The sequence below is a fragment of the Kryptolebias marmoratus genome, linkage group LG18, assembly GCF_001649575.2.
Source record: "Kryptolebias marmoratus isolate JLee-2015 linkage group LG18, ASM164957v2, whole genome shotgun sequence".
Lineage (NCBI taxonomy): Eukaryota > Metazoa > Chordata > Actinopteri > Cyprinodontiformes > Rivulidae > Kryptolebias > Kryptolebias marmoratus.
Genome location: NC_051447.1, coordinates 19,268,803 through 19,280,684, shown reverse-complemented (window position 1 = coordinate 19,280,684; position 11,882 = coordinate 19,268,803). Strand labels below are relative to the sequence as shown.

Sequence of the window (11,882 nt, the reverse complement as noted above, 5' to 3'; positions counted from 1 at the left end):
AACACTTTGTGTCTGCAAAACATGTGAGGAGAGCTGCAGACCAGGGACAATCCAGAAATGCTCATGAATGTCAGTTTAGAAGCTATCAAAGTTCTCAAATAAAGCACCTTTTGAGAATGTCAATGTTTGTTGGGAATTATCTTACAGAACTAGGAAGGATTTTTGGTTTAGATATTAAAAGTTATGGTTGTTTATTGATTTTAGTTTTTTAAAAAATCGCAACTTTTAGGAAAATGCCCCGTGAAATCCTGGAGGGACTGAAATGCGATGTGGTAGTAGCTGAGGTTCATCCCCAACACATGCTCATTAAAGTCTGTTTGCTCTAAATTCTGTATAATCTGTAACTGGGAAAAGGTCATTGATATTTCTATATGAATGATTTGACATAATACATCTAAAACCAATTAAATTATGTAAATTTTAATAAATATTGATTGTGATTGGCCCTTGGCTAGGACCAAATTTTTAATTTTGGCCCCCTTGCGTCCCTGGGTTTGACACCCCTGATTTAGATCGTTTTAGGTCTGCTGTTTATGTCTGGAAATGGATTTTCTTTATCTAAATAAAAGTAAATCGGTGTAAACGGGGAGTGTTTTTGGATGAGGGTTTTCAGCTCGTGTTGACGTGTCCTGTTTGTCTGTCCCTCTCAGAGTAAGGAGATCCTCCTGCAGATCCAGGAAGACCTCATGAAGCTTCTGAATGAGCTTTATACCGTAAGTAGAGCCGACTTCGAGCTTTTCAAAGCGGGAAAATGAGATTTATTTATGACACTCTGACCATCAGTGCTGCCTCACTGTTTGTATTTTGTCAGATATGTTGAAATTATTTGTGTGTGGATGTAAGAAGTTAAGTCTTGTGGTGGAAATGAGGTTCATGATGCGTCCCGTTATATTTTGGGTTGAAGGTGGAAAGTTACAGCAGATTGTGGTGTTAGCGCGGTGAGGCTACGTTAAGACAAACATCTGTGTTCAGGCAACAAAAAGCCTGAAAATTATTCATATTTTGGCCTTTTGCGTGCGTGCCACATAAACAGAATGAGGCTGAAATTTAATTAATGTGCATTTTTTTTGGAACATAACAGAAACTGGGCCAAAGAAAAGTTTCAGAGAAATGTTTTGAAAGCTCAGAGCGGATCCCTTTTAAATGTAAATTTGGTCGTCAACAAGAAGTTTCTGCTGCCTCATGTTCAAAGATGTTTTTCTGGTCTGAAAGGAGCTTTGAAGGAGAAAATCTGCCGATTATTGGGGATCATTAACATTTATTTAAAGTCTCAGATGAAGATAAAAACATCTGATTCTGCAGGTGATGAAGACGTACCACATGTACAACGCGGAGATGATCAGCGCCGAGGCCAAGCTGCGGGAGGCGGAGCGCCAGGAGGGCCGCATGAAGGGCGTGACCGGGTCGGGCGGAGGGGTGGAGCCTGTGTTCGGCCTGCGGATAGAGGAGCGCCACCAGAGACGCAACGCCGCCCGCAAGATGGAGAAGATGAGAGAGAAGGTAAAAAAAAACCAAACAAACAGCCGGTTTCTGTCATTTTTGTTAACTTTAAACTAAAAGTTTGTCTTCTTTCCTCATCAGAGGAAGGCAAAATACTCAGAGAACAAACTGAAGACTCTGAAGGCCAGAAACGAGTATTTACTGACCATGGATGCTACAAACGCCTCCGTGTTTAAATACTACATCCACGATTTGCCCGACATCATTGACGTGAGTTTGATCAGTTATTGACTCAGAAACAGTCCGTGGATTCTGATTCTTGTCTTTTAAGTAATTTGTTGGTCTGTTTTTGTGTCCAAATGATGGAATCAATGAAGAGTTTCTGATTTGTTTGGTCGATTTAAAGCATGAAAACCAACAATAAAACCTTAAAATTTATTCTGTAACCAACAAGAAACCAGAAAATGGAATTGAGTTCAATATTGTGCTGTCTTGGTTTTATTAAGAGGAGTGGCTGCATGACTGATTTCAACCAACATATGGAAATAAAAGTAATCAAGCCGTTGTCATTTACAGAGTCGGGTTTTCAAAATCCTCAAGATTCAGGAATGTTAATAAAATAAAAAATAGATTGCTATGCATCTATCTGCCGAGCAATGAAAGACAAAAGGTTGTTTCTAAAACAATATCACCCCTAAGTTGACATATTGAGAGAAAATGGAACGGGACCAAAGACAAAGCCTTGAGGAACGCCACAAAACTACATTATGTGGACTGAGAACAGGTTGACTTCTGGAGTCATACGCATCCTTTATTTATCCAGGAAAAAGTCTCAAGATTTCAAATCTCTTATTCAAGAGAGACCTGGGCAAGAAGGCAGTAGCTAATACATAAATAAATACAACAAAAATCCATCCATCCATCTTCTTCCGCTTATCCGGGGTCGGGTCGCGACCTGCGACCCTCCCTGGGCTGCCACCTTATCGTGGTGGAGGGGTTTGAGTGTCCCAATGATCCTAAGACCCTAGTAGGGTCACCCAAGGCAGACAGGTCCTAGGTGAGGGGCCCGACGAAGTGCAGCCCAAAGACCCCTTATGATGAGTCAAAATATTGGACACAGTGTTCTCTCGCCCAGATGCGGGTCACTGGGACCCCTCTGGAGCCAGGCCTGGAGGTGGGGCACGTTGGCGAGCGCCTGGTGGCCGGGCTTTCACCCATGGAGCCCTGGCCAGGCACAGCCCGAAGAGGATACGTGGGTCCCCCTAACCATGGGCTCACCACCTATAGGAGGGGCCAAAGGGGTCGGCTGCAATGTGGGATGGGTAGTGGCCGAAGGCGGGGACCTTGGCGGTCTGATCCTCGGCTACAGAAGCTGGCTCTCGGGACGTGGAATGTCACCTCTCTGGTGGGGAAGGAGCCTGAGCTGGTGTGTGAGGTTGAGAGGTTCGGGCTCACCTCAACGCACGGTTCTGGCTCCGGAACCAGTCTCCTTGAGAGGAGTTGGACACTCTTCCACTGAACCATTTTACAAACTCAAAAGACAGTTGAATTGACCAAGAGATCGACTTCCTCTCTCCTTTAAAACACATTTAAACCTCCTACAGTCACCAGTTCTGACGATTTCAAGTCCTTATTTCAGGAAACGAGCAGCTTATTTATAAGCTTCTCTCCTAATTCTGTTCCAACTCCTGGGAGAGACGTTTGTAAAACACAGTGGAAGCGTAGGATGGACTGGTTGTGGTATTTGCAGATATAAATACACAGATAAGAACCGGTCCAAGCAGAGGTCTGAATATAAAAATCAGCCAATAGGAAGTCTGCGGTCAGACAGAGAACAGTGACGTCATCTCCAGAGCCAGAAATAAAACTCAAAACGATAAATAGCGTCCGTCTTCTAATTTAAGATGGCAGCCACAGTTAATCGATCTAAGAGAACACAAAAATGGCTCCAATTGAGTCAGTTTTTACAGACATTAGGGTGATATTTGGTGTGGTGGTAGCTGAAAGTCATCCCCAACACAAACCCTGAGCACCAGCGGGCGACATGCATTCCTTCAACCAACGCTGGTTTGATTTAATAAGGAGTTTTACAGCCCTGATAATATGGATGAAACAGTCATTTTATGCTCTATGAAAGCAGCTCAGTTGGTTAATTTGCAGCTAAAGGCTTAAAAAGAGTCAAAGGAACAAAGTTTGTGTGTTTGAAAAGATTAATTTCAACAAAACATTTGATGACAAAGCTTAAAAATTCCATCTCTGAGGGATTACAAAGTCGGGAGGGCTTAAAGCAGAGCACCTTAAATGAGTTTTCTTGGTTTGATTCATCAGCAGTGTTTCTGGTTCTCAGTGCTGTGACTTAGGGTACCACTCCAGTCTGAGTCGAGCTCTGAGGACCTACCTATCAGCCGAACTGAGCCTTGAAGCCTCCAGGAGGGCGGGTCTGGAGGTGCTGGAAGGGGCGGTGGAGAACCTGGACCCCGCCCGCGACCGGCAGCGCCTGCTGGGCCTGTACCCAACTGCCTTCTGCCCGCCGCAGCGCTTCAGCTTCCAGGCCCACATGGGCGACACGGTCAGTGGGAACTTAATATGCAAAGAAGGGAAAATTAAACATCCAGTAACATTATTTATGTTATTTTGGAGGGACTGAAGAAGCAATAAGTTCATTACGGGACTAAGTTACATAAATAAGTTCATAGTTAATAATTAGTTTAAGAAAATTTATGCTAAAATCTGTTAAAATGTTTGGGTTTTTGAATTCTAATCGGAGTGAGACATCAGATCTACGTGCAGAATACGTGACGTAGTGAGCGCTCTCACCATAAAACAATCTTTGACGTATTTTCTCCGGTAAAGTTTTGAAAAATAAGAAAGAAAACAGGTTTTATAAACGCTAAATGTGTCCTACAGACCTCCGTCTTTGTAAGTATTGGTGTTCAGGAAGCATTTGTGCATTTATATGTACATTATAATAATACTAAATAATACTATTATACTAAGGTATCACATAATAGACATATACCAAAACCTTTGGTATGTCTATTTTGGATTTATAGCACTCCTGGAGAAAACTCCACCAGCCACCACCTTAGAACTGAACTGGACCTGGACGTCTGCACGAGGACAGTGGTTGTTTTTACTTTCTCGTTGTCTCACTTCCTGTCAGGTGACCCAGATCGCCTCCCAGCCGCAGGTCCAGGCTGAGCTCACCCTCCGCCTCACTCAGCTCCAGACTCGCCTGGCGTCACTGAAGATCGAGAACGAAGAGGTCAGGAACCTTAAATATACTCGTATAATTACAGCCAGGGTTCCTTCTGCTCTCACAGATGGTGACAGTGAATTACGGGACCTTTAGATTATTCCCTGATTTGAGCCCTGAAGGCGTCTCTCAGTCGCATCGAGGACAGTCGGGTCTCACAGATTCACACAACAGTCCAGTAAATCCACTTATTCTGTGAAAATGTTTAAATATATCTCTGGGGAGGACCAACTGTTACAGCTGGGTTATTACTGCTGTTATAACAGGATGCAGGCTGCATTAATGTCCATTAAATACTCAGTACTTACCAAGTATCCTGCGTGACTTGTTATTGTATACTTACAGGTACACACCCAGAATACTGCAGGTGTGTACCCTGTGAGTGTGGGGTAACATCCATCCATCTGTCCGTCCGTCTGTCCGTCCATCCGTCCATCCGTCCTTCCATCCATCTGTCCATTCATCCATCCATCCATCCATCCATCCATCCATCCATCCATCTGTCCGTCCGTCCGTCCATCTTCCATCCATCCGTCCATCCGTCCATCCATCCGTCCATCTGTCCGTCCGTCCGTCCATCCGTCCATCTTCCATCCATGGTCGGGTCGTGGAGGCAGCAGGTCCAGGACAGAAACCCAGACCTCCTCCAGCTCCTCCTGGAGGATCCCAAGGTGTTCCCAGACCAGAGGGGATCCAGAGAGTTCTGGTTCTGCCCCGAGGTCTCCTCCCAGTGGGACACGCCTGAGAAACCTCCAAAAGGAGGCGTCCAGGAGGCGTCCTGATCAGATGAACCACCTTAGCTGACTTGTTGTTAACCCTAACCCGGAGAGAGCGTTTAACCCGTAACAAGTCACTTTATAACGCAGCGCGGCCCCCGTAGGTACCTGGTACTCACCCAGTACTTACCTGGTCCATACTGGGCTGTATTATATATTGCTACCAAAAATATTGACAGCTGCTTGATAAATTACTCCTGAAAATTAGGTATAAAAACCATTTGTTTTGTACCAACATCTACAGTATTTATGTGTCCTGTAACCAGTTATTGGTTGTTTTTTATTTTTAATTGAATCTATACAGTTTGTATTAAATACTTTCCTTTATTTTGTGGCTTCTTTCTCATAAAAAAAGGAATTTGATTGGTTTTTACCCCAATGAGCTTGAAAACAGACCTATTTAACCAAATGAAATATTAAAGATGTGGGTGGAAATTGATTTGGGTTCATCCTCTGGAGACTCATTTTCGTAGCTCTGACACTCCTGAAACAAGAAAGAGGCCAAACTTCCTCACTGGTCACACGAAAACGAGTTCTTCTGACAGGTAAAACTCTGGTCATTTATCCGGTATTAAAGGGGCGATATCGGCGCAGATGCAGCCTCTAAAAATAAAGCTGATCTGAGTGAGAGGAGCTTGGCGCCTTGCTGTTGTCTCGAGCAGAGGGCAGCTGTTAACTCAGCCTGAAGGGCACAAAACTGCTGAAGGAGTCGGGATTAATGAGCAGCATCTGCACGTCTCAGCAGCTTCCAACGCTCGCACAACCACGCCCAGCCATCACAAGCAAATAAAACCCCTCTTACATCATTATCCGGGCTGTGAATACACACACAGTTTGCATATGGAGAAACCTAAACCGCCGGGCATGACTGTACACCACCTCAAACATCTCAGGTAATTAACTTCGTCCATTAAACAATTACAGTTTGCAGCTAGAGAGTAAATGACCTAAAATCTGCTGAAGAAGCTGAAACTGCAAACCAATAACTGAGTTTAAATTAACAAATGAGCAGCTGAAGGCTAACATTTGCATAATTGTAGCCAAAAACTAAACATTTGCAAAACTGTGGTTGAAAACTGAAATTAGCATAATTGTTGCTAATAGCTAAAATTAGCAAAACCGTACCTAAAGTAAGTAAAATCCTGGCTAAAAGCTAAAATCTCAGAAACTACAGCTAAGACAGAGCTAAAGAGTATTTATGAGCTTTAATTTGAAACTCCAGAGTAACACCACGTCCTGTTGGCTCTTTTAGGATATATATTCCTTTAAATATAAGATTTTGCAGAAGCTTTTATAAATGTTTCCTAAACTAAAAAGTTTAATAAAATATTACTCAATAATAAGATTTAAAGGGGCAGCCATGGTGAGGAAAAGGTAACAAAGAAGGACCGGATCCAGAATGTGACGAGTCACTGGTTGCCGTGGTAACTCCCGCCATTTCTGGGGAGCAAAGGAGGGAGGGGCCACAGCGCCACCACACAGACAGACAGGCAGAAAGACTAACTCGAAACTGAGCCTCAAGCAAACTGTTGCTGTGAAAACTTTACATTTTTTCACTTTTCCTTGTCAGTTTTGTTAATTTTGTATACATTACTTTACGCAAAATTCTTGATTGAGTTTATCCAATGGTATCGGAACAGTAGCAGCCCAAAAATCCTTAAAAAAACTAAAATTACTGCCAAATAATAATAATATGAGTAAAAAAATCAGCTACAGAAAATCTGTATGCGTGAAAATAGAAGTATATAAAGATATATATAGAAGTGAGGACTGGAAGAAGACCTGTCCACGGGTCTGGACGAGTCACAAACTCTTTTGTGTTTCTGTGAAGTAGAAATAAAATGTTTTCCTCTGATAAGCTCCCGGACATTTCCTCGTTGGTTAGGTGAAGAAGACCTGGGGGGCGACTCTGACCACCCTGCAGGACATGACGGTGCTGGACGACTGCGACGTGTCCCAGAGCTTCACCCACAGCCCGTCCTCCGAGTCGGTCAAGTCCAGCGTGTCGGACGGCTACCTGAACAAACCGAGTCTGGCCAAGAGGCGAGCCAACCAGCAGGAGACGGAGCTCTTCTACTTCACGGTGAGGAGACACGTTGACGCCCTGAGGGACGAAGTCAGGGACGTCTCAGGAGTTATTAAACCTGTAAGACATGAAGACAGGAACTGTCTGCGCTAGGACCCGATTCTTGTCTTTGGGCTCTGTTGTCTGCTCCTGTTTTACATCCATTTTCCTAAATATTATGGATGTTAGATGGCGTATTGTTGAACTAATTTGCTGAGATGGTTTTATAAGAAACATCTAATAAAACCCACAACAAAAACATCTACATTACTCCCAGCTGAAATGCTCTCTTTGATTTTTGAAGATATGCCTCTAAAACTTGAAATTACCCTGTTATTACACTCACCTCAAACCACAGAAACGTCCCTGTCAACAGTCTTGTTTTATCACGTTTATTCCCATCACCACATTTCTTCCTCAGCTCTTTGTGTTTTATCTGAAGCGCCAGGAGGAACTCTCTGAGTTTCCTCTGGGATCAATAAATCACGGCACATTTTTGTCCCTTTTTTCAATCCTCAGAAGTTCCGCGAGTATTTAGAGGGAAGTAATCTCATTTCCAAACTCCAGGCCAAACATGACATTTTAAAGAAAGCCTTAGCTGAAGGTAAGACTGACATAACTTCTTTGTTTTATAGTATATGTCACAACACAGACGGTAATCTGCAATTCTGCCCTTTCTCTTCTCTTCTGGCAGGATATAAAGCAGAACTGCTGACTACCAGGTAAGGCAGTCTGTCATTTCTACTTTTTACTATAATAATACATCTTATTTCCCTTACCACCACTTCAGTTTGAACTCTGTGAAACTGATACTCCTCTTTCTCTTTGTTTCTTCTTCTTCTTCTTTTTCTGCTCATCACAGTCGTGGGCGGAAGAACTCCCACAGCAAGCACCAGGTAGAGTTTTATTTTTTAATTTGATAGCTGGCAAATAAAGCGGTCATTTCTGCTAGTTTTGGGTGTACATGAATGATCTAAATAGTTAACAGAACAGATGATGATTCTACAATAAATAAGACCAAGAAATAGAGTCAGGAGATCATTTCTATGTGTGAAATGTTATTGATTTGAGGCTAAAAGTGGGGGTTTCTGTTTGGGGACTCGAGCCATTTAACATTTTGACACTTTGGAGGTGTATGTCCACAGCAGGGTGTCATCAGCGTAAAGAATGAGACAGAAGTATGTCCATCTGTCTCTGTTTTCATGTTGCCAAATGGAATGCACAACAAAGACGGCCTTATACACTAACCAAGCCCTACGTTTATCTTGTTTTGTTACCAATATGTGAGACGAAGCCCATAAATAAAACAGCTCTGTCCACAGTGAATAAATATGTACATATTTTCAGATCGTACCATCCAAAATGTGCAAACGATGACTAAACATAAGGCTCTTGGTTTGTTGACAGCTTGGTGGGAATGTAGTACAGATGCACAGCAGCGTGTCGTCGGCGTAGAGTTTGACTTACCGTATGTTCACCAGGCTGAGGTTTCACACTGTCCAAAGTTCAACAAGCTGCATGATTATATGTTTATCTTGTACAGGTCCATACTGCTGTAGTTGTAGACACCTGTAAAGAAGACTCAGGGGGGAAAAAACAACAATGAAAAGATATTTTGAGTAAATATTATCCAAAAATATGCAAAGTGATGCCTAAATGAGAAGTTTCCTTTAATTAATGAGCCTCAGACACTAAATCAGGGGTCTCCAATCATTGTCTTCGAGGGCCACCCTCCTGCATGTTTGACTTACTTCCCTGCTCCAACACACCTGATTTGAATCAATGGGTTATTAACAGGCTTCTGCAGAACATGAAGAGGTGATTTAACCATGAATCAGGTGTGTTGGAGCAGAGGAACAAGGAAAACATGCAGGATGGTGGCCCTTGAGGACCAGGATTGGAGACTCCTGCTCTAAATTACAGAAGAATGTGGAAAGAAAGCAGTACAAATGTAAAAAGAATTAAGTAAACCAGAGTGTCATCAGTAATAAAATAAAATAAAAATATATTTGCCAACCTCAGTTGTTAATAAGAGCAACAAAGACTGACCTGAACATTTACCGAGTCATGTTTTTATCTCGTCCTGCTGCACATACCTGCAAACACAACAGCTTAGTCCACAGTTAATAAATGTTAATATTTTCAGTCCATTCATTAGAATATATGCAAAATGATAACAAAATGTAAGCCTTTTGGTTTGTTGATCCCAGATACTTTAAATGCTGACAGCTTGGTGAGAAAATGGTAAAAATATAAATCAGGGCGTCATCAGCATACAGATTAAATTACATTCACTATCCTCAGTTATTACCAGCCCCAAGTGGGCAAAGACAAACTTGTTGGCTTACGTTGCTATGTTAAACTACATGACAATACCTGCAGATAAAACACAGAATTAAAAACAACCCTTTTCATAATAAATACTAATCTAGTTTTAGTTTGTATCGTTCTAAAAGATGCAGAAAATGTTTGCACCGAACAGAGGTAATGCATGTTGTCCTTTAAAATAATTCAAATGCAGGTTTTTGTTCTTCTCCTCTTTCCCTGCTTCATCTTTTCCACTTTTCAGCATAAACTTCAAACCAACACCTTAGCAAACCCAAATGTGCACGTATGATTTCACTGTGAGAAAAATTACAAAGCTAGATAAAAGGCTCTCACAGCTATTTGACATTTTGACGAAGAGGTTTAAAAATACTTGATAATTAACTTGAAGGTCGGTGCTGCGGTTGTGTTTGCAGGATTCAACTAAAGCCATACCTTTGCTGGTGGAGAGCTGCATTCGCTACATCAACCTGCACGGTAAGTGTCACCTCCCAGAAACAACTAACTACCGGTTAGTTAAATAAACTAGAACAGTGGTGTCCAATCCTGGTCCTGGGGGGCCGCTATCCTGCAGGTTTTAGATGTTTCTCTGCTGCAACACACCTGATTTGAATGACTGAGTGATTAACAGGTTTCTGCAGAACATGAAGACCTGCTGAAGAGCAGGGAAACATCTAAAACCTGCAGGATGGAGGTCTTCCAGGACCAGGACCAAGATTGGACACCACTGAACTAGAACATTTCAGAAGAAAATCCAGGAAGAACCAATGCACCTACTGTCTAAAACTTCATTTACCATAAAGCCTGATTTCCCTTCGTAATGATCTAAGCTGACAAATTGTCAGTGTTTTTACTTCTTACACAGTTTTTATATTAAAAGAGAACAAAGATCCAAAGAAATGTTAAAGCAGAATGTGTGTCATTTTCTGACAGCTGCACTGAACTAAACTCCTGAACTTTAAAAGTTTTCAGAAGAAGTTAAAAACACTCCTGACTTCCAGTTTTGAAGAAAAAATGGAAGTTTATGAGAGTTTTTTGTGTACACGCTCTGCACTTTAAGGGAAATCTGAGAAAAATTCACAAGTCTGACATCGCTGAGAGACAGACTGGGTGAAAAGATGACAAAAAATGCTAAAGTTAAGATGCATAAGAAGGGTGAAGATTGTGGAAGTTCAAATTTTTCCAAAAATAATAAATGTGATTGTGTGAGACCTCAAAACACCGGTTCAGTCATGAAAAGTCCAACTTTCTGTGATTCGTTTAAACTCTGAATGATGCTTTTATTGTGAAACATGAACGCTAAAACTCCGGAGAGGTTTGGGTTTTCTGACTCGCTTCAACAAAATCCCATTGATGTCTACGAGGAATTTTTTGTAGATGTTGTCTACGTTTTACCAAAAGTTAGAGCAGAATATTCCTGATTGAGACCCGTGTTTTAATGTATTTTTTTAGGAGCGGCGAGACAAAGATGATGACAGATTCCTTGTAGTATTTAAAAAGCCTGAAATGTAACCTCAGTCATCCAGGATGTGGGAACAAAAACAACTGGACAGTCCAGCTGTTTTGGTTTTTAGCCTTATTTCGGAGCATCCTGGTCACTCGGCGTGTTTTTATCCGGAGCTCCTGTTTGCTAATCCTCACAGGTCTGCAGCATCAAGGCATTTTCCGGGTGTCGGGGTCACAGGTGGAGGTCAACGACATCAAGAACTCCTTTGAGAGAGGTGAGAGGTGAACCGAGGAGGTCGGGCGACCGTTAGCTAAAGTGTCAGGTGAGGACGGCTCTTCTGTGTCGTGTCCAGGTAACGACCCGATGATCGACGAGGAAAGCAACCACGACATCAACTCGGTGGCGGGGGTGTTGAAGCTGTACTTCAGGGGTTTGGAGAACCCGCTGTTCCCAAAGGACAGGTTCAACGACCTCCTCTCCTGCGTCCGTGAGTGCAGCCGTACGTTTGAAGCTCTGAAGAACAGAGGCAGCTGCTGTTTTCAGGGAGTGACAGAAACCTCCCATTTCTTCCTG

The 11,882-nt window shown here is 42.5% G+C and overlaps 1 protein-coding gene across 1 annotated transcript in view; it reads left to right on the top strand.

Moving 5' to 3' along the window:
- The window catches only part of LOC108249652 (SLIT-ROBO Rho GTPase-activating protein 1), a 32,761-nt gene that overhangs the window by 14,114 nt on the left and 6,765 nt on the right, over positions 1-11,882 (top strand). Inside the window, exons 5-16 of the mRNA XM_017439165.3 lie at positions 651-713; positions 1,303-1,500; positions 1,582-1,710; positions 3,788-4,009; positions 4,604-4,705; positions 7,358-7,555; positions 8,057-8,141; positions 8,232-8,259; positions 8,400-8,433; positions 10,279-10,339; positions 11,506-11,583; positions 11,662-11,796. Coding sequence (XP_017294654.1) covers positions 651-713; positions 1,303-1,500; positions 1,582-1,710; positions 3,788-4,009; positions 4,604-4,705; positions 7,358-7,555; positions 8,057-8,141; positions 8,232-8,259; positions 8,400-8,433; positions 10,279-10,339; positions 11,506-11,583; positions 11,662-11,796 — 1,333 coding nt within the window. The remainder of the gene's footprint in view (positions 1-650; positions 714-1,302; positions 1,501-1,581; positions 1,711-3,787; positions 4,010-4,603; positions 4,706-7,357; positions 7,556-8,056; positions 8,142-8,231; positions 8,260-8,399; positions 8,434-10,278; positions 10,340-11,505; positions 11,584-11,661; positions 11,797-11,882) is intronic.